Genomic DNA, 24,614 nt, shown 5'->3' with positions numbered 1-24,614 from the left:
GCTCTTCACAGGTAGCCTGAGGCACAGCTTCCCACAGAATTATTACCCTTACATGTTCATAAAGATCAAGACGATCTTCACATGAAAGCAAAAACAGTTATAAAGTCTAGACACATTTACTACTTTAGAAGCCAAGCTCGATGAGTTGCATTACATAACTTCCATAGCTACATCAAGTTTGTTTAGTTGAATGGCAAGACTTATAAATGGCTTGTTTTCTGATAGGAAGAGGGTACTGTACACTTTTTATACATGTCTTACTCCCCTCTTTCCTTTGACCAGTAAATTTCTCCAAGAAACAGGCCATGGTTATTCCTCTACTGCACTCTCATTTTCCCATTAATAAGGCTCAGTAAATACTTGATAAAATTGTATATTTGACCAACTCTTTACAATTCAGTAGATTCAAAAGTAAAGTTAGTTATATTTTTAAATTTTGGTAGCAAACAATGTAATCACAGATAGCAGAAATCTAATGTTTTAATTACCATGTTGCCCTAAATATAGAAGGGTCTCATAGTTTGGCCAAATATAGAAAGCAAATCAACTCCTTATGAGTTTCTTTCCCTTATTTTTTTTTCTATCCACTTTTTTTTTCTATCTTTTAAATAAAGAATATTTAAAATAACATTCTGAAAAGAACCCTCTGCAGCCTGAGGAAAAAAATAAACTATATATTTGAAGCCATAAAGTTGTCATAATTAACTCACTTAAGGAGGCAGAGGAATAAACTCTAAATAATTACAAAAATTATGCAAGCGGTACACATCAATGCACCTGTTTCTCTCAAATATGCGAAGAAAAAAGTGGGGGGTGGTGGCGAGTAGAGCCTGACCTACTGGGATGATTAAAATTAGAGGAAGCTAAATACTACTACTAATTAAAAGAAAAAGTTGGCATGTGGTTTGTCATGCTGGTAGATCGCTTCCCTAGCGTACATAATCAACTCCTGAATTCAGGAAAAGGCGGCTGCTTTCCATTTATTACAAAAGAGAGTTGTTCCCGATTCCAAAGGGCCGAACGTTTCAGCCCCAGATGCAACCTACTGGCAGTTCACAAAAAGCTGGGGAAGGGGAGAGAAAAGGCCAGTGTTAGAGAAATTATCAAACAGCGTACTCAAAACAACCCTCCAGATTCAAGGGTCCTCCTAATCCCCAGAACCATTACAGGATATTTCAAAAAGGCTTTGTAATCCAAAGAACCCGTCGGGTGCACAGTGAGAAACTGAAAAGGGGGCCTGCAGGTGCACGCCTTGCGCACCAGGCCACAGAACCCGGGCGTCCCCGAGTCAACAAACGGAAGGCTCAGTAGGTTACACATTAAAGGGGATCCTGGTCGGGAAATATCCACGCACTGCGGAATTTTAGACAGAAAAAAAGAGAGCACTAAAAAAAATTTAATTGAAAAAGTAAAAAGGGGCGGGGGGGGGGGGACAAAACTACAGTTACTATTACCTAGAGGTAAACCTCTACTTCCGAACCCTACCTCTCATTGACTCCACTTCCGTTCTCCTCCAAAAGGCCCGCTCCCACAGGCGGACGTCCTCCAGCCAATGAGAGTGTCATCTACTTCCGCAGGGGCGCGTGACGTCACTTAAATCCCGCCTTATCCCGGTACAGCAGAACCTATCCTAGTCCGGAGTCGAGCGGCTCAGGAGGCGGTGCCCTGACAGGCCCAACCGGAACGCCGGAAGGAGCGAGACGGGCAGGCGGGGCGAAGACGCCTTTTCCGCCCTGGGCCCGGAAGGGTGATGTGGCTGGGGCTTCGCCGGCCTCACTATGGTAAGAACCTGGGCTGTGGGGTCGTGGTTCAGCTTTCTGAAGGGGCTGTGGCGCCGAACTCGGGCTGGAGGGTTGGGAGGCGGCCCCGGGTGCGCAGGCCAGGGAGCCTTGTTACGAGCTTGATTCTCCCGGGATTCGGAGGATGCCCAGTCCGGGAGCCATGCGGCACCTGCACGCCCGACCGGGGAGAACCAGGGCCGACCATCCAAGAAAGATCCCGGGGTCGCGGAGCCCGACCTGTTCGCAGAGGCCACTTTCGTGATCAGTTTCGAAGAAATGTGCTGGTTTGGATTAACCGGTCGGTTACGTAGACTCTGGTCCTTGACCCGTTGAGGCATTACAGCTTCTGGAGCTTGCTCTGGTTATGTGCGTCTCCTCTCCCCACCCGCCTGATCTAGGTTTTTGTTTTATTGTTGTCAAACCCCAAAGTTTACACCTTAATTTTTATCTTTTGAATTAGTGGCTTTTAGGCCTCTCCTCGATTCTCTCAACATTAAGGTTGCTGTTTTACAAACTAGGTTTTAATGCTTGGATGTCTCTGCAAAGATGGTCTTCCTTCTAGTAGCTTAATGTATTTGGAGTGGTGTCTGTTCTCTCCTCTCCATACTTACTAAGGTTGTATATGTTATTTTGTGTTATTGCAGATTCCTCTGATAGTTTGGCCCTCTTAGAAAAGTTTGAAATAAGTCACAAGAGTTCGCAACAGAAATGCTTGCAACTCCAGGATGAAAAAAGGAGGTAAAGCTAGAATAGCCAGAGGACAGATGCAGTATCAGTAGTAATAGTGCCAGCTCCCAAGCTCTGAGGCATTTACCTGTGCTTTGGTGAAATGCCAAAAGCCTCTATTCCAGGCCCTCATGATGAACTTATGAAGCCCATGTGCCAGATGTTCTAGTTAGGAGCATATAGGGGAAAGGATACCTGCCTTTTATTACAGTATCAAAAGCAACCACAATATCCTAAATGCTATTCTATGTGAACAGTTGCTAAACTTGTGTTCCCAGAAGTTCCTATAACACAAAACCCATAGACACTTAATTGAAAACTCATTACTGTACTTGTTGCTTGCTTTATCCTAGCTACTTTGGTTATAGCCAGAGCATTAGTCACAGTCTCTTCCTTGGAGAAGTTTAACACTTATAGAGCAGTTGATGGCAGGTTATTCCTTTTTTGAACAAGAATATTCTCCAGCTTTTTTCCCCACTACCAAATGGTAAGTGGGATACACTTGTTCTAAGAGTATTAGTGAGCTGTTATTTAACTTAGAAAAGTTGGTTCCTTCAATTTAAAAGGAGTAGAGAGACTGTTATTTTTAATTGTTTATCTTCTAAGAAGCTGAAGTTGAATTATTTTACTTTTAGTGCAAGTCAAAGATATATTCTTTTCATCATCTTACTATTTTATGTCTAATTAAAAGCAAGATGGATACTGTGTTTAAGATCAACAATATTTAAACCATCTAGCCATACTTATTTTTTCAAAAGTAACAATAGTAGCTCTGGTTTATTAGCACTTTGAGTGCCGGGCTGGGTTTGAAAAATCAGTTTATAAACACTGTCTTATTTCAAGACCACAACAACTTCTGAGTACATGAAGGAAGTCAGGGGATACTGATATGCTTGGGGTTGCACTACCTAGTAAAGCCAGAACTCAAACTTATTTCAATATCCAGATGCCAGAAATCTTCATGTTGTTAATAGAAACAACCTAATAGAGGATGAAATGCCTTAGTGATCTGTCACTCAGATATATAATATGCCAATTAAACATGGGAAGATAATAGAAACAGAGGTCAGGTGATTAATTTTTCATTTCTGCTCTGTTCCTGTGAGCTTCCAATGTCAGCGTTGAGTTTTGCACCTAAACTTGGAATATTCGTGAAGTTATTCAGTGATCATGACTGAAGTCTGAATTACCATTTTTAAGTGCTTTTCAAGGCCGTAAAATGTTTATCAGCGGTAACAACTTACTCAGAACATAAACAGTCATCATTATACCACTTATGAATTAATACTTTTAAGAACTTCAGAGTGCTTTGTTCTCCCTAACTTTTTATAACTCAAAAGTTTCATCTCTTCCCAAAAAGCTTTCCCTGCCCCTTTATTTTCTTTTTACTCCTTTTAGGTATCCATTTGGGCATCCATAGTCCTTGTATATTCCTCCATTATCCCACTAGCATAGCACTTACCACAAGAAAAACAGCAATAAGGTGTTGTCTGTATTTCTCCCCTCTTGCATGCCCCCTTACCTGCCTGCAACCAGGGCACATGCCCTGACCAGGAATTGAACCTATGACCTTTTGGTACATGGGACTGCACTAAACCAACTGAGCCACACCAGCCTTGCTCTAGGCAGAGTTCTTAAAGTAGGGACTAGATCTTTCAATCTCTACATCCCAGTGTCAGAGTCAGTACTTGAATGAGAGTCTGGAAATACAAAGTCATATAAGACATGCTCAGTATATTCAGGGATTTCACAGTCCAGTGGAAACGACTATTAAATAAGTAAATTTCATGTGTTATCTGCTAATGTGTAGGAAGACAATATGTGTAGTAGAAGGACCGTGAGCTTTAGGCTGAGCCACACGGGGTCAGAATCATTTCCCAGTTCCCATCCTCTACTTTGGTTAACCTAAGGAAATTTATCTTCATTTCTTTGTTGGTATGTTAGGTGATTTACAGGTATTTATTATTAACAAACCCTGCAGAGTAGGAGCTTTTGCCCACATTTTATACTTAAACTGAGTATGAGAAAAGGAGTGTGAAATGTTCTCCCTCATCTTGTAGCAGAGAAAATATTAGCACATAAGTTCTAATGAAACACAAAAGGAGTAATTCTGGCTGGGAACTGCTGCAAAGACATCCCCAAGGAGATAATGCTCTACCTGTATGTTCAAGAGTGATTAGGGATTGCTGAAGGAATCATTAGCTAGAGCCAGATAGTGTACTCTGTACATTAGATATAGATAAAGGAAATGGCAGTTATAGAGCCAAAGGGCATCAAGTTAATAGTTGCATGGAGACTTGACAGAAATAGAAGTTAAGCAGTGAAATGAGAGATGAAACTAGAAAGATTGGGGGCAGATCTGAAAGGTGTTTTTGCCATACCAAGTACTTTATGTTTTGATGATGTTTAATTGCTTATGTGGTAAAGACTTTGAGCAGGGAAAAGAATGGTGCCCATTTTAGAAAACCAATGGGTAACAATATAGAAGGTATATTTAAATAGAGGAAGATTAAAATTTGGGAGATCAGTTTGGAAACAAAAAACAGTGATCCAGGTAGTGGATGATTAAATGCCTCAAGTCTTGACAATAGTAGTTAGGTTAAAGGAAAGGATAAATAAGAAAATCATTTTGAGGGTGTGTAGTGAGGGTTGATGAAGCACAACTTCAGTTTGGATGATTGATTGGATTGGAAGGAAATACTGGTTAAGTACCTACTCTGCCAGGCACTTTACATAGTCTTTTATTAAAAACTTAAATTATTGGCCACACTGTACTTACGAAAAATGAGGCACAGAAGGATTAAGTGCCTTGCCCAAGATCACAGGGCTTATAAATATTGAAGCTCAGATTTAATTCAAGAAGAAAAGGTTGGTATGCCTCTGTGGTTGGAGGATAGGGAAGTTATTTAAAATGATAATTCTGTTGCTACCATTTTTGCACCATTAACGCAAAAGGCATCAATGTAGAAAGGCAAATGTCATAGTATTATAAAAATGGTTTTGATCTCAAATCTATGACAGGGTTCCATGAACTACACTATGAAAACCATTGCACTAGGCTAATAGGTGTCTGATGTGGATGCTGGTTCTCTAATATAGTGCCTTATAACCCCAAATGCAAGTAAAAACTTCCAGGCAGCTTTGAGAAACTGTAGATGCCCAACTAATTAAGTCTAAATTTGGGGGCATTGACTTTTTAAAAGCTCCAGGTGATTCTAATGTGTAGCCCACGTTCTTACCACATTTGACTCTGTGTATTTGGAAGCTTTTCTATTTTATCAGTCTGTCTTTTTTTGACTACATGGTCAAAGTAAATTTTTTCATAACAGAATTTGTGCTTTGTCCTTCCGAATACTTTCTTTTGTCAAAATTATCAAGGACATGTGAAGCATTTATTTCTTCATTCAAGTCTGCTATTTATTATAGGTTTATGTATGCTTTCTCTAATTAACACCTTTGACATCCTTGTTACTTTATATTTAGATCTGAATTGTCCATGAAAATAGCTCTAAAACTAAGCAGCACAAACACAGTGAATGCATCGTAAGTACCATGACAGTGAGATGGAAGTAAACACAAGTGACCACCAGTGTTGCCAGTGTAGAACAGAGTTGAGGTGCTTCTCTAGACTGTAGCTTTACCCATAGCTGTGCAAGTTATTTAAGTGGAAAGTGTAAGTAGAGCAAGTCTCTTTATACTTTTGAAACAGGACCAGTGAGATCAAATGGCTATTTAGTCCAGCTCCCTCATTTTACAAATGAAATGAAACTGATGCTTAGACATGCTGATTTACCCAAGATCAAAGTTATACATTTGGATTATTTCATTAAATAATCCAAATGTTTTCTGCCACTGGTGCTCAAGGAAGTTGATGTGTTCTTAGCATTGAAGCATTAAGCAATCCTAGTTTCTGGATTTCAAATTAAGATAACTTGTATATTTGGGATAATATCAGTGCTGCATTACAGTAAGCAGCAACAAAGGTTGAACTTAATGTGCCAATAACACCAAAAGAAAATGTTAAGTATTTCTATGTATTAGTGAAAATCTTTTCAATCCCCTGTAGTCAATTACTTTGGGTAAATGGGGTATTTGTGTGTGTGTTTGCACATTCACATACAGGCTTACCTTTACCTGGTAATTCCATGTTTTCCATTTTAAGAGATAATAGTGGTACACATGAATTTACAAGTACAAACTAGTTGGAAAATGCTGACCTGACCTAGATATGTAAATGATAAAGTGCTGACCCACTTTTCCAGTGCTGTATAATTTTTATCACAATTAGGTCAGGAATGTCATTTCTGGGTTTCCTTCAACCCCCAGAAAGGGATAAATTATTTTAGTTTTGTGTAAAACAGTAGTTATTAAAACAAGTAAAATTGCTACTATTTGGAGTTCTAAAAATTTAATCTTTGGTATTTAGTTCTTGTTTAACGTGAATTTTAGTTAAACTGGAAGAATTAAATATGTCAATAAGAATGTATTTCCTGCATAGGAGACAGTCAACATTTAAAGTTCCAAACAGTGTTATGTACACAGAAGGCCCTTAATTAACAAATTGATTGAAAATTTCATTTTAATAATCTTAAAGATAAATAAGCTACATGTAGCTTAAGTGATCCAGGACTAATGAAAATACTATAGGCTTAAAGTCTTATGATTAGCAACCAGTCATTGAGCACTCTGGGCAAAGCACTGTTTAGCATATCAATATGTATATTTCTGCTGCTTTTCTCATTGTTTCTTTATTTGAACCTTTATATGGGTTGGATCTTTTTCCCCCTTTTTCCTCTATTCCTAATGTTTTCTTTAACTTCGAAGTATTTTTATTTGTGCATCTAAAAACAAAACCCTATATTGAATTCTTGTCCTTATATTCAAACTTAGTGAATTTAGTTGTAACATTTAAGAATGATTCAGAAAATAAGAAATCATATCTCTGTAGATAAAATGACAAAAATTGAATCTGAAATAAATATTGCTAACTTTTCAAACAGACTTCAATATAGCAAATTTTTTAAAAATGTATCAACATTGCAAGTAATTTCATGTTTGGATATTATGCTTTGCACTGACAAATGTCTGTCCAGTCATTGATAAATGATTTCATGTACTGTAGTGGTAGTCAAATGAAAGTCTGAATTATTTTCATTATTTCAAATGGTTTGAGAAATTGTGATTTACTTTAGACTGATTATACAAAGTGACTCATCGAGTTGATTTCCTTCTTGTTTGGGTAAATTAATTTCATATAATAACACTAATTATTTGAAGTATATTAGAAGCTCTGATTAGCTATGAGTAGTGTGATAGGTCTGGAGTATGGAGGGATAAAAAAAAGGGGCCTTTGGAGAAAAATAGTTGGGTATCTCCATTACCAATTTTTTAGAAGACTGAGCACAACTATGAAAGTAATGGTCAGAGGTCAAGGCATTCCACAAGTCCACCCAAGGGTTGCCATTCTGATTGTATTTAAGGTTGTGCTGTAGGTGCCTAAGTAACCCTGAGTCTAGGGTATGTTATTGTATACCTCATAAAAAGGAAGTGTTACAGATGTGGTAGACAGAATGCCTCACACACAAACAAACAAACAAAAAAACAACCCTATAAATGTGTTATTTTGATACCTTACTTGGCAAAAGGAACTTTGCATATTTGATTAAGAATGGCATGATTGCCCAGCAGGTGTGGCTCAGTGCCTGAGCGTCGACCCATGCACCAAGAGGTCACCAGTACAATTCCTGGTCAGGGCACATGCCCAGTTTGTGGGCCAAATCCCCAGTTGGGGTATGCTAGAGGTGACCAGTCGATGTTCTCAATGATGTTTCTGTCTCTCCCTCTCCGTTTCTCTCTCTCTCTAAAATCAATAAAGGAAAAAAATATATACTATTTAAAAAAAAGAGAATGACATGAGTATCTTGAATTGTGGCGTAAGTGATTTAATCGAAAGGATCCTTGTAAGAGGGAGGCAGGAGGAACATAGTCACACAAAAAATGACTACGGAGGTCAGACCGGTGAGAGGGGTCACTAGCCAAGGAATACAGGCAGCCTCTGGAAGGAACAACTTTATAACTCCTAAGTTTCAATATGCATTATTTAATGTTCGTTTCATGTAGCTATATTAAAATGATAGCATGCCAGTATATAACCGCCTGCCTTTGTCACAGTGTGTCCTCATGGAAAACTAGGTAAACCTGAGATTAGAGAATTGTTTGAGGTTCTAGAATTTTCTGCCAGCCAGTGTGCCCACTTAGTCATCCAGACCTTTTAAAGGTGTCTATCTCTTACAAATTCGGTGTAAGCAAAAGGATACACAGTGTCCAGTATGCAAGCACCTTAAGGCAAGCTGCTTGATAGAACTTTCTCTGAATTCTAGTTTGTGATACAAAAAGATGTAGATATTGAAAGGAAATTACCTCAGACCTTTATTTTACCGTACAGTCTAGGCCCTTTACCATAAACAAGGATATTTGGTTCTTTTTTTGGATTTTTCCTATCACTGACAAGTAAATATAAATGCAAAGGAGTGTGTGCAGGTTTCACCTAATAGTTAAAATACACCGCAGTCAGATCTACACTTTTTTAAAGATATGTTTTTAGAGAGAGAGGAAGGGACAGAGAGAAACATTGATGTGAGAAACTTCAGTTGGCTGCCTCCTGTACGCCCCCTACTGGGGATTGAACCTGCAACCCAGTCATGTGCCCTGACCAGGAATCAAACCTAGCCCTCTCAGCCCATGGGATGGCGCTAAATCCACTAAGCTACACCAGCTGGGCTGATCTACATTTTTTAAATAACCTGCATTGTTAAGTTGGAATCTACGTATGCTCTTGGCATTTGTTAAAATGTTATTTGTTTTCAAGTTCCTCTTCATTCAGCATTTTTCAGTGACTACTGTGCACTATTTTGTTTAACAGTAACAGGGTTTGTTAAGAACCTCAATAAAGCTGTAAGAAGGAAAGATCTCTTATCCTTTGTGACGACATGGAGGGACCTGGAAAGTATTATCCTAAGCGAAACAAGCCAAGCAGAAAAAGACAAATATCACATGATCTCACTTATTTGTGGAATATAATGAACATAACAGTCTGAAGAATTGGGTAGAACCAGGGACGTGGAAGTAGGGTACAGACTGACAAACCTCAGAAGAGGGGGTAGAGGGAGGAGGGAAGAGATAAACCACCGAACTTATATGCATGTACACATAACCGATGGACACGGACAACAAAGCCAGGTATAGGGTGAGGGGCATGGGGGGGAGGGTGTCAATGGGGAAAAAAAGGAGAAACATCTGTAACAAAAATAAATAAAAAATTATTTTAAAAAAACCTCAGTAAAATAAAGGATACAAGTACAATACAGTTTGATGTATATATATTTATACAAAGATCCTGACTCTGCTTTGTGTGAAGAGTGGGTTACAGGGAAGGCTTCACAGAGGAGTTAACTCTTGAGTTGAGACCAGCAGTTTGAGTCAGTTCACCAGGCAGGTAAAACTAGATAGAAATGTGCAAAAATTCAGAATACCTTGAAAAAGATTTAATGATTTAAAAGATCTGAAAAAAATTAAACACAGTAAATTAATTTTACTTCCCTTATTACCTTTTTTATCATCTTTTCATGTTGTGATCAAATATGCTTTCTTTTTTCTTAGCGTCTTCCTTTTCTTATTTAAAATCCCAATTATTTTTCTACAGAACAGGAACATCTGTTTCCTTTAACCTTAAGACTAAAATTTTATGTCACAGTCCAACAGATGCTAAGCATTAGGCAGAATGCTTAGGTAGGCTAAGCAGTGGTAGACTAATGTCTACTGTATAAGCTTGAATGCTCTTTAGTCCAGTCTGAGTACATCTTAAAGACTTTACCACCTAAGATTATTTGTTTAAATTGTAGGGTCTATAAACCCCAGGAACAAAGTTGTATGTATTATATATTGCATACTTATAAGTGATTTTCATTTGTAAATGGTTTTACATACAAATGTATATAACACATCCCACTTATTTAATAATAGGCATGTTTTAAGTGCCTCTTAAAATCTTTTATTATTTAAAATTCAAACATACAAAGGTAGAAAGAAGAGTACAATGAAGCTTCATATACTTAGCATTTCATCAACCCCACACCGTTCACCACACACACTGGATTTAGAAACCAGTCACAGACACCGTGTAAGCATGTTTCTTTAGCAAGACATTCAAGGAAGGAAAAAGTACACATTGCAAAATAATGAATTTAAATATTCCATTAAGGAAGATGATAAACCTACTTTACAAATTTATTTTCCAGCCACTTCACTGCATAAATCCTTTGCTTAATACAATAAATCTGTACATTATTCTCTGAGCATGCAAATTTCTGATTCTGTAGGGATGTTTTACATGCTTTTGTCTCTTCTGGAGCCTGCTCTATTCTTTGCTCATCTAATTGTGCTCTTTCAAGGTTTAATTCCATTCCTGCTTTCTCCTCAAAGCTTTTTCTGACTTTTCTTGATAAAAACAGCACTATTTTTTTATCCTCACTCGAGGACATTTTTTTTTTTTTTTTTTTTTTTTACATTTATCTTCAGATAGAGCAAGAGAAAGAGAGGGGAGAAAGAGAGAGAAACATTGACATGAGAGAGACACATCTAGTGGCTGCCACCCACAGGACCCCAACTGGTGCCTGGGACAAACTGCAACTGAGGTATGTGCCCCTAGCGGGAACCAAACCAGGGACCCTCTGGTCCGCAGGCTGACGCTCTGACCACTGAGCATACCGGCCAGGGCAAAACAGCACTTTTTTTTATCAGCATGTCTCAGTAGTCACATATGCTACAGTGAGTTGCTATTTAGTTTTTAAAAGATATGTCCTAATTCAATTATAACTGCTGTATGCCTCTTTTGTCTAATGTATAAAATAAGGGTATTAATAACATCATATGCGAGGATAAATAATACAAAACAAGCACTCAATGAATATCAATTGTTGTTGTTAGCTTTTGTAAAGTCCTGGCATAAAGGAATTAGGCTATGTACTTTTTAAATTCCACATCTAGCCTTCCCCAGGGTAGATACTGAATGTTCAGTTATGTTGGCTGGAAAGAAATCTGTGCTTTATATTTTATGAGGTTATTATCAGATGCTGTATTTATCAAATACATGTTCAAAATATGACCTTTGAAAGGTAAGCATTATAAGATATACTTATTGTGTTTTCTATCTAGAAATGCTCATGAGTTCATTCATTAATTTCATTCAAGTTATAAAATGTATGTCACTTTTCTTCACAGATGCAAAATTAAAATCCAATTCAATTAAAGTCCAATGCATATTAAGTTTTACCCTTACTGTATCCATGAAGAGGTGATTTTCATAGAATAACAACTGTTAAAATAATACAAAAGATTTTGATTATCTTATTCAGACCATAAAATTCACACTGAGAAAATTTGAGAAATCCAAGAAAGCTGAGAATTAGGTTAAAAACCTTACAGAGATAATCACTGCATTCTCATCTCTTCTTTGAATAAATGTTTACACAGCTAAAGATATGGTTGTGAAATCGTGCGTGCTGCTTTTCCCACCACTTAGCATTGTGTGTAAGCAGTTTTTGTCCTTAAGGATTATTGGTAAATAACCTGTGTAATTCTTTTTAATGTTTTGAATAGTTTATAAATATTCCAAAAGTGTATAAAAGGTTAAAAATATTATGACAATTTTTGACAGGGCTAGTTCCTTTTATTAGAATTCTCTTGGCTATTTTTTAATTTATTTTTTCATATGAACTTCAAAATCAGTTATCTATTTCAAAAATAATTGTTGGCTTTAGTTTACAGATTAACTTTATTACGTTGCCTTCTAGTATAAAAACCAGGTGTACCACTTTGTTCTACTTCTGTGTTCTTCAGTATGTTTTAAGGTTTTGTCAGTTTTGTTCTTTTGATGCCAGTTTGCGCATTTCATGTTAAGCTTATTTCTAGATACTTTGCTATTGTAAATGAAGTCTTTTTTTTCATTAGGTCTTTTAACTGGTTGATAATATATCATGAAGGCTATTGATTTAAATATTTTAATTACATATCTAGCCACCTTACTTAATTTCCTTATGGTCTGTAATTGTTTTTCACTAGATTATTCTTTTTGGGCTTTTTATATATACAGTAGCACTCCTGCACTTTTTATTTATTCAGTGACCCCTTGTTGGGCTTCTAGGGTGTGTCAGGTGCATAGTCAGGCCCTGGAGATTGAGTCTTATAAGACAGTCTCCACTCTTCAGGGTTGAGTATTATAATAAAAGTATTGTTTGCTATAGAACAGAAAGGAAAGTTCTGTATGAAATAGGAGAGGGAGGCAGATGAGTTCAAAGGACTTGGAAAAGATCAAGCTGGAGCGGAATTTTGAAGAGTAAGCCATCTTCATTTCACTATGACTAGAAACTTATAATTACCTGTGTTACATTTATTGAATAACTTTTACAGATTCAAAAGTGAATGTGCAAGTGCTTTTCTTTGACCAAGATTGAATAGCCTAGTGTGAGTGAGTGAGTGAGTGAGTGAGTGAATGGAACATGGTTGCTTACATTTAAAGCACTCGTATCCTAAAATAATTTCAGAATTGAAAGAAACTTTAGCCAACATTTGGTCTACCTCCTCATTCTCCACCCAGTTGTACAGGTGTGAAAGCGACTTAGAGAGAGGCTAATGATTCAGTTGAGGCCATGTAGCCAGCTACTGGCAGAGCTTGGAGACTATGTCCTGCTTATATTCTGGGCCTCTGGGACATCTGTATTAATTACATATGATTCAGCTTTGGTGAACTACTTTGGATTCATGGCATTTGTGGTAGTGTTTTTAAAGTAGTTGAATTTAGAATTTTTGTTACATTTTCTCCTTAGCCCAAAGAATGAAAAAAAGAAGTACACTCTTGGAATACATTATTATTTTGGTTTTAAGTGTTCCCTGACATGTCATTATTTTTGGCTTTTTGAAGAAAAAAGTATGATTCTGTATGTGGACTTGTCAGGCATGTTTTACCTATGCAATTTTTCTTTTGACGTTAATTTTTTTTCTCTCTCTCTTTTTAGTCTGCCATTTTCAATTTTCAGAGTCTGTTGACTGTAATCTTGCTGCTTATATGTACCTGTGCTTATATCCGATCCCTGGCGCCTAGCCTCCTGGACAGAAATAAAACTGGGTATGTTGATGTCTAATCACCCAAATTAGTTCTTATAGACATTGAATGTAAATTATTATAAACGTCATTAAACAGTTTAATTTATATATGTAGCTTAGTTTTGTAATAACTTTTTATGTTATTTTCTTCCTTTGTTTTAAAAATCGAAAACTTTATATTCACAGAACTTTATTAAATAGAAAGATAAATATCAGAAGTGACCTGAAATTTATTAGACTAAAAAAAAAATGTATATTTTTAAAGATGCAACAGATACTTTTCCTGGGATTAAGAAAATAGGATAATTAGGCCCTGGCCTGTTTGGCTTAGCAGTTGGAAAGTACGCCCATGGACCAAAGGGTCGCAGGTTTGTTTCTGGTCAAGGACACATACCTAGGTTGTGGTTCGATCCCTGGCCCTGGTTGGGGTTGTGCTAGAGGCAGCCTATCTATGTGTCTCTCTCACATTGATGTGTTTCTCCCTCTCTCCCTCCCACCCACTCTATCTGAAAATGAGTGGAAACATGCCTTTGGGTAAAGATTTTAAAAAATAAAGAAAGAAAATAGAATAATTGGTAAAGTTGCTTTCACATTTTGAAAGCATTAACCAGTTTGCAAGCATCGAGTCTATAAAAATGATAATATAGACATTCCCTCTCCAGTCTAAGTCTGCTCTAATCATATGAACTCCCTGTCTGTATTATAAATTAGACATCTTTGAAGAAATTTTTTTAGCTTTCTTCAACAGTCTTGGGCATGTCCCATCCCTTTTAATTATTAGATTCATACCCCCCCAAAAAATTTGAGCTTAATATCATAACACACAGAATTAACATTTTAGAGTGCCATGTTCATAATACAGAAATGTTGAATTTAACCAAAGTAAGAGTATATATATATAAAAAAAAAACTCTTTTCTTTGCCTTACCTATTCATTAATTTCTATGAATAATTTTCTTAGTTCTTTCTTGATAAGAGCCTGTACCCCACTTAATGATTTTAAGAAATAAAAAGATGAAATAATAGAATGTTTCATGTAGGAATAATTATGTCCAGCGTCCTTTTGTTTTTAACAGGAAGGAAAAGGCCAAATTAGGATCCTATAATCTCAAACACTTCTTTTCCACTAATAAAAGTTTCTGCAAAAGGCCAGGTAGTAGATACTCAACTACGAGAATAATAATTTCTGCTCTCTTTTCTTCACTTCTATTCTATATTTGGAGTCATAATTAACATTAATTTAAACATCTCATTATGTAAATCATTTGGCTTTTTTTTTTTATCTTTTTATTTCCTAGGATTGTTCAAACATGTGTAAAGGAATAAATAGAACTCTGACTGGTTTTGAATATTGAAAATCAGTAATCCTGTTCTAATAAACAAATAATCTGTCTCTGTTGGCCTAAGAAGTTTTATTTAATTTGCTAAAGTTGAAAACTTGCTGTTTGTCCATCAGTTTTTATAACAGTGCCCCCCTTCCTATGTAGACTTTGCCCTCTCATCATCACACCTTTTTTTCTAAACTCCTATTGCACTTCATTCAGTGTTCAATTTAATACTTTGTCCACTTGTTGAAATTACATAATTATATTTGTTTCTTACTTGTGTGGAAGTCTTTACACAACCAGTTTTATTTCCTTCTTTATTTCCTCTGTAACCCAAGCTCTTATAGTTAAAGCACATGGTAAAAACCAGTAAACATTCTCATTGATCCATTGCTTGGATTTCTTATATAATACATAACTTCTAATAAGATAGTTTTAAGTGTTTGTTTCATTAAAGAATAATTACGTAATAGTAGAATAGAATATTTACACTTTGTTGGTGTTATTATAAAGAAAGTAGATTGCATGTGGAAATATGTCTGCTCCTCCTTCCTTGGGGGCAGGAATACATCCATAACATGCTATATTAAAAAAGGAGTTCTCAGGGCTGCCAACCTTACAGTAGAGGTTGAGTAGTAGTATATTTCTCCTACATAAAAGACCAAAGAAATAACATGCCTATTTTTACATTTCAAAGTTTATATTGATGCAGTCAACTGTTTGAAAGGTTTTTTTAATAAAAACTAATTTATATAGACCATTGTTTTTTTGTTACGGTACATATTTTTATGAGACTCATCATAAACTTTCCTCTATTATAGTGAGTATTCCAAAAGAGGAGCTGTCTGGGTTGATTACATAGAGCGAGTTCTTGATGACTTCACTGTTGAAAATAATAACTAAATTTTTTGCTGCTTCAAATAATAGAAACAAAAAGCAGCAAGAAAGTATTGCTACTTTGTCTTGTTTCCCATATTCATAGACCTGATAGCTTTATCAACAGATACACTTATTGACTTGTAGCCATAGAAAATAAGCAGCATAATTTCATAGGTTTTTACCAACTATTAAAATTCCTTTGTTTTAATGAATAGCATTTGAAATATTAAGAAATATGTCTAAGAAGGAAATATGTAAAAAAGGCCAAAGTGATACTGATACATCTTTCATTGGCCAAGTTGGAGAATTTTTATGTTTAAATAGCTTTTAATATGCTGTGTTTTACCAACTTTCTGATGATACTTTTAGAATATTAGACCTAAAAAGACCTTAACTGGTTTCAGACTGTGTTCTGTGGGACTTTACACTTCTCAAGGAAGAGCCCCAGATGTCCTGCCTCTGAGTCCATCAAGCAGAGTAGCCTTAAATCAATGGACATTATAATCAGTAGATTTTTAGAGTCAAGGAACCATGGCATTGCAGATTACTAACCAGTTGTCTTCCATTTTTTTGATGAAATGTAAGCCAATTTTAAGTGCTATCTGGAGTTATTGTCACATGTACCTTTAGCCTTTTTATTAATAAACACAGCACCTTTAGTCACTATTCTGAAGACTTTTTTTTTTTTTTTTAAATCCTTGCAACCGAGGATATTTTTCCATTTATCTTCAGATAGAGTGGGAGGGAGGGAGGAAGAGAGAGAGAGAGAGAGAAACATCTATGTGAGAAAGACACATCAACTGGCTGCCTCCCGTACAACCCGACCAGGGCCAGGAACCGAATGCAACTGAGGGACATGCCCTTGACGGAATCAAACCCGAGACTCGTTGGTCCGAGGGCCCAACATCCTAACCGCTGAGCCAAACCAGCCAGGGCATGAAGACCTGTGTAATAACTCATTTAATTCTTTTAACAGCCCTATTGAGTGCTGAATGTTTATTAGAGATAAAATAATCACAGTTATGCAGCCAATTATGTAGGATTGAATTTAGACAGTCTGGCCCTTATATCATCCTATATTATTTTCAAGAATATCTTGGTAATTTTTATCCTTTTATTGTTATAGTAAAATTGTTTCACCTGTCAGAATGTCCATCCTTCAGAATAACTTGTATATTTACCCATTTCATTTCATGTGAAGTAATAGACTTTTTGCTTTTAGGTTGGGAAGTTACACTTCAGAGGAGGAACCTATATAGAACCTAACTGAACCAGTATTTTCTTTCAGTCTGAATCATTCTGATATAATGATTCATTAGCCAGCCATCTCTCTGGGCAATAATAGTATAAATTTCCCTGAAATTTAAATATTTTGTTACACTGATCCTAACTTTCTAGAATAAGTAATGTTAATTTCTCTTAATTTGTAACCATGCATAACACCATTTATTATTCTGTTCTTCTGTCAGACCAACACAATAATTACCTACAATGTTTTAATTTTTAATTTAATATTTTAATTTAATTATCTACAATGTTTTAATTATATGTCAAATAAGTGATGTATCCATATCATATGTATTTAATTCATAATATATTCTTTTATGAATTGAAATGGACATCTTCATTTTAATTCTTTTTATTTCCAGAATGTATTTTATTTTATTTTATGTTGTTGTTTTTTTTTTTCACCCGAGGACATTTTTTTATTTTTTGTTCAGATAGAGCAGGAGGGGGAGAGAGGGAAAGAGAGAGAGAGAAATATCGATGTGAAAGGTGCACATCGAGTGGCTGCCACCCACACGACCCAACCAGGGCCGGGAACAAACTGCAACTGAGATACATGCCCTTAGCCAGAACCAAACCCGGGTCTCTCTGGACCGCAGGCCGATGCTCTAACCGCCGAGCCAAACCGGCCAGGGCCAGAATGTGTTTTAAATGCCATATTTAATTAACTCATATGCAGTGTCCCTACACTAGGATTTTCTACTTATTTTGAAAACATAGGCACATATTTTTGTAGTCTTCCTTATTGAGTGGCATAGTTATATAGATGCAATCACTGGAGTTTATGGTTATAAATTATTTCAATATGGAACTACATTTTTTAAAGACAAAATAGTAAGCCCTTGTGCAAATTTTTGCCACTCTTGCATTAATGTACCGTACATAGGTTTAATCTTTGACACCATATGCATTCCAGTTAGTAACAGTTTATACACATGGATGTAGTTAAATTATTGTGTTCTACTTTCCTACATAAGTGCTCAACATCAAATTACAGTTTTGAAGCAAAGCACCAGAAGTTAAAATACTACTATAATGAATTTCCTCTCTGATACTGATAGAAAGATTTACCTTCCGCAGTAATCAATAGCTACTTTTTTCTTTTTTATTCTATGCAGATTGTTGGGTATATTTTGGAAATGCGCCAGAATTGGTAAGTGCCTCTGTATAATCTTCCTTCATTTCTTCAGCAGCAGGCTTCCTAATTTTCTGCAATTTTGCAAAAGTTTCTAGAGTTCTACCAAATTGTTTTCCTTATGTTATTTAAAGCTAGACTTGGTATATACCTCATGATACTTTATTAACAGCGAGATAGAAAATATGAGAAATGTCTCTCTTGAAATTCAGATATCATATTATGCATTCCTAGTTTTGAGAAGAATTTTGGAGAAATGTGTCTAGTTTTATGCACATATGCTTATAGTAGATAGCATGTTGTTCTGTATAATGTTTACTATTTTGATAATTAAGGATGAATTTGCCATCAATGAAAGGCTTGCTGAGCAACTACTTAACATAATCATTTTATTGCTCTATGCTAAGTCATATAATGTTATTTGTTGCCTTTAGAAAACATTAATTTTTGTCTGTTAAACCCATGTGGACATAGCTGAGCTTCATTCTGACTGGTTAAAGTTAACATAAATATGATTAGCTTTTAACTTTTCATAATAGGATTAGTAGCATCTTAAGTATATTATGTTTAGACAATATACTCTTGTCTTACTTTGCTATGTATATAACATTGAGCATAATTCCCAGAAGTACATAGTAGACTCTCACATGGTTGGTAGTGAATGAATTAAAATGTATTGCATTACTGTAATTTACCAAATCTCTTAAATAATTGATTGTACGCCCTTTTTAACATGCCTTGTTCAAAAAACAACTAATTTGGGATATTTGTACTTACACCACTTTGACTGAAAAGTGACTTTTTCTTGTGCTCTTTGAAATTATTTGCATGATCCCTCAAAAAACATTGAATTTATACACAACTACTTTTTTTTTCTTTTAAATATATTTATATTGATTACAGAGAGAGAGGAAGGGCCAGAGAGAGAGATAGAAACAAAAACAATAACCGGTTGCCTCCAGCACACATTCTGACTTGGGACTGAACCCAAAACCTGGGCAAGTGCCCTGACCGGGAATCGAATGGCTGACCCTTTGGTGCACAGGACAGTGCTCAACCAACTGAGCCACACTAACCAGGGCCATAACTACCTTTTTCATAAGGTTGTTGGGCTTTATAATAAAGTAAATAGCCAATAAGACAACTGCCTGAATTCTCTAAACTAATTCCTTTATATAGGATGGAGACTTTTAGAAGTCTGTTGCCCTGGCTGGTTTGCTCAGCGGTTAGAGTGTTGGCCCGCAGTCCAGAGAGACCCAGGTTCGGTTCCCACTAAGGGCACGTACCTCAGTTGCAATTTGTCCCTGGCCCTGGTTGGGGTCGTGTGGGTGTCAGCCAGTCATTGTGTCTTTCTCACATCAATGTTTCTCTCTCTCTTCCTCCCTTTTTCCCTCTCCCTCTATTTGAAGATGAATGCAAAAATGTCCTCAGGTGAGGATAAAAAAAAAAAAAAAAGGAAGTCTTCTCCTTTAGATAGGTTAGGCTTTCTTTAGAGTATTATGTTTTATTTTGATTGTCACTTCTCAAAGATGTGGAAAATTTAGGAGGTGGTCCATAATTGGAAACAAAATTAAAGATTGAAAAATACAAACTAAATTCCTATAATATTTAGAAATTTTTCTAAAGACCTGAGCATAACCTAGTCTCAGCTAAAGACTAAAAATTAACTGTAGGAGTTTTAAAATCTTGAAAGCATCTTCTAAGATTCATATGGTGTTAACATTGAAATAATTTTGAGAAAGCAACTTTTCCTATCTTGAGCTTTTAATGATGGGTACCACCTATTCACATTGGAAGTTGTAAGTCTAATAATAAATTATCTAGAAGTTCTTTTTATTTAAGTCTGTATGATGAGATTATACTATTCCTTGGCCTTTTCGGTTCCTTCCTGTAGAAAATGATAGTATAAGCACAAAGAGCTTCACAGAAAAGTACCTCTTTCAAAGCCCTCATTCTAATACACTGACTATTGAAAGAGACACTTTTCAGAAAATTAATTTTGCTTTTGACATGTTAAACTGTTCTTCCTCAGTGTTCTTTGTCAGACTTTATTATCTCTTAAACAGTGATAGACATGAGAATCCCTTTTTTTTGGTAAGAAATATTATTGATCTTAGATTGGAAAACTCAGATACAGCCTAGATAAGCTGTTGTCAATCAGGGGACATTTGACAATGTCTGAAGATTGTCACAACTAGAGTGGAGGTACATATACTGGGTATAGGTCAGGGATATTGCTAAACATCCAGCATCCTATGATGCACAGGACAGCCCTTTCCAACAGAATTAGCCCAAAATGCCAATAGTGCTGAAGCTGAGAATACCCAACTTAGATTTACAGAGCTTTGTGGTAAAGACTTAGCTGGCATTTAGTCATGCTCAACAGCTGCAAGTCCTGTAGGAACAGAAGAAGTCTTCAGCAATTCAGAAATAACCGAAAAAGAGAGAGAATCACAATAGCACCCTCAATGGCTAATGCTGATAGCTAATGGTAGATGTAAATATATATAAACCAAACTGTTTGCTTCTGAGCCAAGTCACCCAGAAAAAGAAATAATGTTGTTCAGGGGCAGAGTGGTAAGAATATCTCAAGTAGACTGCGAAGAGAGAACATAATGGAAAAGCAAGACAGTTTGAGAGAGAGAATAGAGAGAATATCACTGTATTAAAGTAATTCTAAATATTCATTGGCAAAAATACAAAAAGTATGGAGTTAGGAGGCTGACCTTTCATCTCAGTATTATCATTAAGTTGCTAATTCAGAAATAAAATGTAAAGGTGTTTTAATTCCATTTTGTGTGCCTGGCCGGTGTGGCTCACTGGTTGAGCATCAACCCAAACACCAAGAGGTCCCAGTTTGATTTCTAGTCAGGGCACATGCCCAGGATGTGGGCCTGATCCCTAGTGGGGGGCATGCAGGAGGCAGGCCAGTCAAAAATCAATAAAGGAAAAATATTTTTAAAAATAAATCCATTTTATATAATAAATAAATACAGCTTCATTCATTATCCAGTCCAGGTGACTCTTGCTCACAATTGTTACTTGACTATACAGCTAAAAATTTAACACAGCTAGTTTGTGGCTTTCTTAATGCTTTCCTGTAGTTTCATCTATTTTTATGTCTAATTACAAACTGCCTTTTGTTGCTTGCTCAATTATTATTTTTATTTTCCTCTCTTGACTATATGAATGTCATAGGTTAAATAGTTCAGTTAAAGTATTCATTCTTGCCAATTCTATAAAAGCATTAGCTTTTCATTTTGGCAAAGTGGCTTAGAAAATGTTGATGCTGATACGCTGCTTTCTCAAACACACGCTCCTCTTATCTTGACACAGAATATATCCATGAGGAAAGGATGCAATTTTAATGGGAAAAGGCCCAGCCAGATCATCTTATGTTACACATCACATTACAGCAACTGTTTCACATTCACTTATACAGAACCAAGACCAGACAAGAAGTAACATTCTTACTCAAGTTCAACCAAAGATGTTTAACTCTACACATGGCAGTCTCTTTTAAGAAAATTAAAAACAGGAAAATAAAACCCATACGTAAATTATAGCATTCTAAGTTGGAGGATGAGGAAGATAATTTCCTCAAAAATTAATTACTAGCAGATGGAACGTTTAGGACAATATTAGTTTCTCTTTTAGGTATTTAATAAGATTATTGGACAATGTTAGAGCTTCTAGCCCCAAAAAGAGTGACAGTTTTGCTTATGAAATATACCTGAAATTTATGTAGAAATGAGTTTGTGGGGGTTTTTTGTTTGTTTAATAACTTGAGTTTTCTCACCAAAAGAATTAACATTGCTTAAAAATCATAACCCGAGGAGATTTTTTTAGTTTTAAAATTTTTTGTTGTCATTTTTAGTTAAGATAGTGGAATTGTGAAAACACTATTCTCACTTTCTAGATTTTCCTTTAGCTGGAAGCAGATTATTTAATGTCTACAGATAGAAAAACACTTTCAGAAAAACACCAAATGTTTGTTTTATTTATATGTGTGTAATATCTTTTATGAATATTGTCATTGAATAGATACAAAGATATATATTCACTAACAATATATTATGTGAGCGCAACAGGACTTTAGTTAGATAAGGGTGGTCAAATTTGATATTTTTCAGAGGTAGTTAAGAAGTAGCACATCTCTTTCTTATATGTCCTTAAGGCAGCAGACGAATGCCTGGTGCTTTGTGGAATTGTACAGCTTATAGTCACTGCAGAAACAGGAAAGAATAAGATGAATTTCAGTTAATTCACTATCACAAGGTATCTGTTTGCAAGACCATTTGACAAGCTAACTCCAGGTCTATTTCATGCAAAGGAAAGTTACCCAAGTATCATTGCTCCTTAAAAACATATGAAAACCGACTCATACTGAAGTGGTTGTTTTAAGTTCTACATTTCTGACCCAGAATAATCATACTATAAAAATTACAAAAGAATTGATATGAATTCCATCTCAGAAATTGTTTTTTCTAATGTTTTTATTAAGCATTTTATTTTTTGCTCATTCTTAAAATGCAGTTTTATTGATCACCATCTGTTCATTTTCATTCACGAATGCTTATTTTTCCTTTAAAAGTGTCACAGATTGCTACCAATGAGGAAAAAAATATGACTAAAAATTATATGTTGAATTTTTTTGAGTGGTAATTTCCCTTTCTGCAGAAAAAAATAAACAATATTTGTTTTGTTTTTTTAAATATGTTACTGATTTATTTATTTATTTATTTATTCATTTATTTTTGAGAGAGAGAGAGAGGGAAACATCTATGTGAGCAAGAAAACATTGATCTGCTGCCTCCTGCAAACCCCACCCCCCCCCCAGTGGGGATCAAGCCCACAACCTGGGCATGTGCCCTGACCGGGAATCAAACCGAGACCCTTCAGCCCATGGGACAATGCTCAATCCACTGAGCCACACTGGCAGGGCAAAGCAATATTTGTTTGCCCCTAATTGAGTATAGATCATTTCTCTTGGATCTCAGGCCTACATTCTGTGTTGTATTTTTTAAATATCTGGGTTTACGCAGCGGCACAGGAATGGCACGTTGAGAGTTTTCTAAACAAATGAAAAGGAGGTGCGCTTAGAAATAAATTGATCTAGTTTAGTGTATTCTGTATTGTACTTGCTTTTATGTTTCATCTAGTTCTTGTTTTACCCACCTCACCCCCAAATATATGGATCTCATAACAAGAACTTTATCTTGATTTTTATGTATTCTTTTCTAACAGTAAGTAATAACCTAATTATATCTGTTAGCTATTCAGTTAATCCACTTGAATATTGTCCTTATTTTCAACAGGTGAACGGAAGAGTCCTTATGTTGCAGTATGCTGTATAGTGATGGCCTTCAGCATCCTCTTCACGCAGTAGCTTGGAAAGATACCTGAATTTAATTGCCATCGGATTTCAATATAAAAAGGGGACTTATCTGCAGAAAATAATGGAAAGAATGGTTAACTTTTATCTCTCAACATTGAATGAGATAAATTCCCAGCTGCTGTTCTCTATTTTGTTATTGGACCAATGTTCTATATAATTAGGATGTAACCGTTTAATATTCAAAGAGTTTGTAACAATCAGTCTCAGTACTGTCACTACAATATTACATTCTGCAAATGTCATTTTGTTGTGTCCGATACCAGTTTTTAGTGAGGTATCTCTAAAGGCACTTAGGAAAAAAAAAATGGTAAATTGATTCAAGTTTCTTTCACTGTGATTTGGAAGTGATACATCTTTGTGGAATGAAACCATATATTGGACTAGCTTTTTTACTGGGGAAAAAAGTTCAATTTGTGTAAATAAGGATTGCATTCATTTAATAATACTTGCTTTACCTCTGGCCACACTATTTTGACCAGTAACCAGAGTACCTCTACTCTTAACGAACTCTGTAGTTTATTACAGGTTTTTAAACTATTTAAAGTAAGCCTATGCAGGTCTAAGGAGGAAGATAAATGAGATGTGACTTAAGAATATTGCTGGGAAGGTGTTCATATTTAACATAAAAGGGTTTAGAATAGCTGGTTGTTGCAGTAGCTTCTGCAACCTCTCTGGTTAAGTATGGATAAGTGTCTTAAGCATAAATTTGACCAGCTGTTATTCTCCAAATAAAACTACATTCTTAGAATGAAAAGAGCAAAATAGAACAATTATAAAATGATAACCGTGTGTTTTCATTCTTTTTGGAGTCAGGTCTCCACTTATTTTAATTACCCTAAAATGCAAACTGTATTTTTGTTGTTTTTTTAATACAGCACTTTGAATCTAGTTTGTGTTTTGTCTGTCAACTTGAACTGGAATCT

At 35.8% G+C, this 24,614-nt stretch overlaps 2 protein-coding genes and 1 non-coding gene across 3 annotated transcripts in view; 2 read left to right on the top strand and 1 right to left on the bottom strand.

Annotated features, from left to right (window-relative positions):
• XRCC4 (X-ray repair cross complementing 4) overlaps positions 1 to 1,507 on the bottom strand; it is a 247,655-nt gene extending 246,148 nt beyond the window's left edge. Inside the window, exon 1 of the mRNA XM_036279200.1 lies at positions 1,486 to 1,507. Coding sequence (XP_036135093.1) covers positions 1,486 to 1,492 — 7 coding nt within the window. The 5' untranslated portion in view covers positions 1,493 to 1,507. The remainder of the gene's footprint in view (positions 1 to 1,485) is intronic.
• Positions 1,508 to 1,729: 222 nt separating this feature from the next.
• Positions 1,730 to 24,579, top strand: TMEM167A (transmembrane protein 167A). The gene is made up of 4 exons (XM_036279203.1): positions 1,730 to 1,781; positions 13,580 to 13,689; positions 18,277 to 18,311; positions 23,612 to 24,579. Exons 1-4 carry the CDS (start codon positions 1,779 to 1,781, stop codon positions 23,680 to 23,682), a joined length of 219 nt encoding a protein of 72 aa, XP_036135096.1. The 5' UTR covers positions 1,730 to 1,778; the 3' UTR covers positions 23,683 to 24,579.
• LOC118643047 lies at positions 15,514 to 15,649 on the top strand. Its single transcript, XR_004961934.1, has one exon. It is a non-coding gene; the product is annotated as a small nucleolar RNA U109 (small nucleolar RNA).
• Positions 24,580 to 24,614: the final 35 nt, after the last annotated feature.

Source organism: Molossus molossus, unplaced genomic scaffold (assembly GCF_014108415.1).
Source record: "Molossus molossus isolate mMolMol1 unplaced genomic scaffold, mMolMol1.p scaffold_m16_p_3, whole genome shotgun sequence".
Taxonomy (NCBI): Eukaryota; Metazoa; Chordata; class Mammalia; order Chiroptera; family Molossidae; genus Molossus; species Molossus molossus.
Note: the sequence above shows the minus strand (reverse complement) of the source record. Positions and strands in the feature narration are given on the sequence as shown.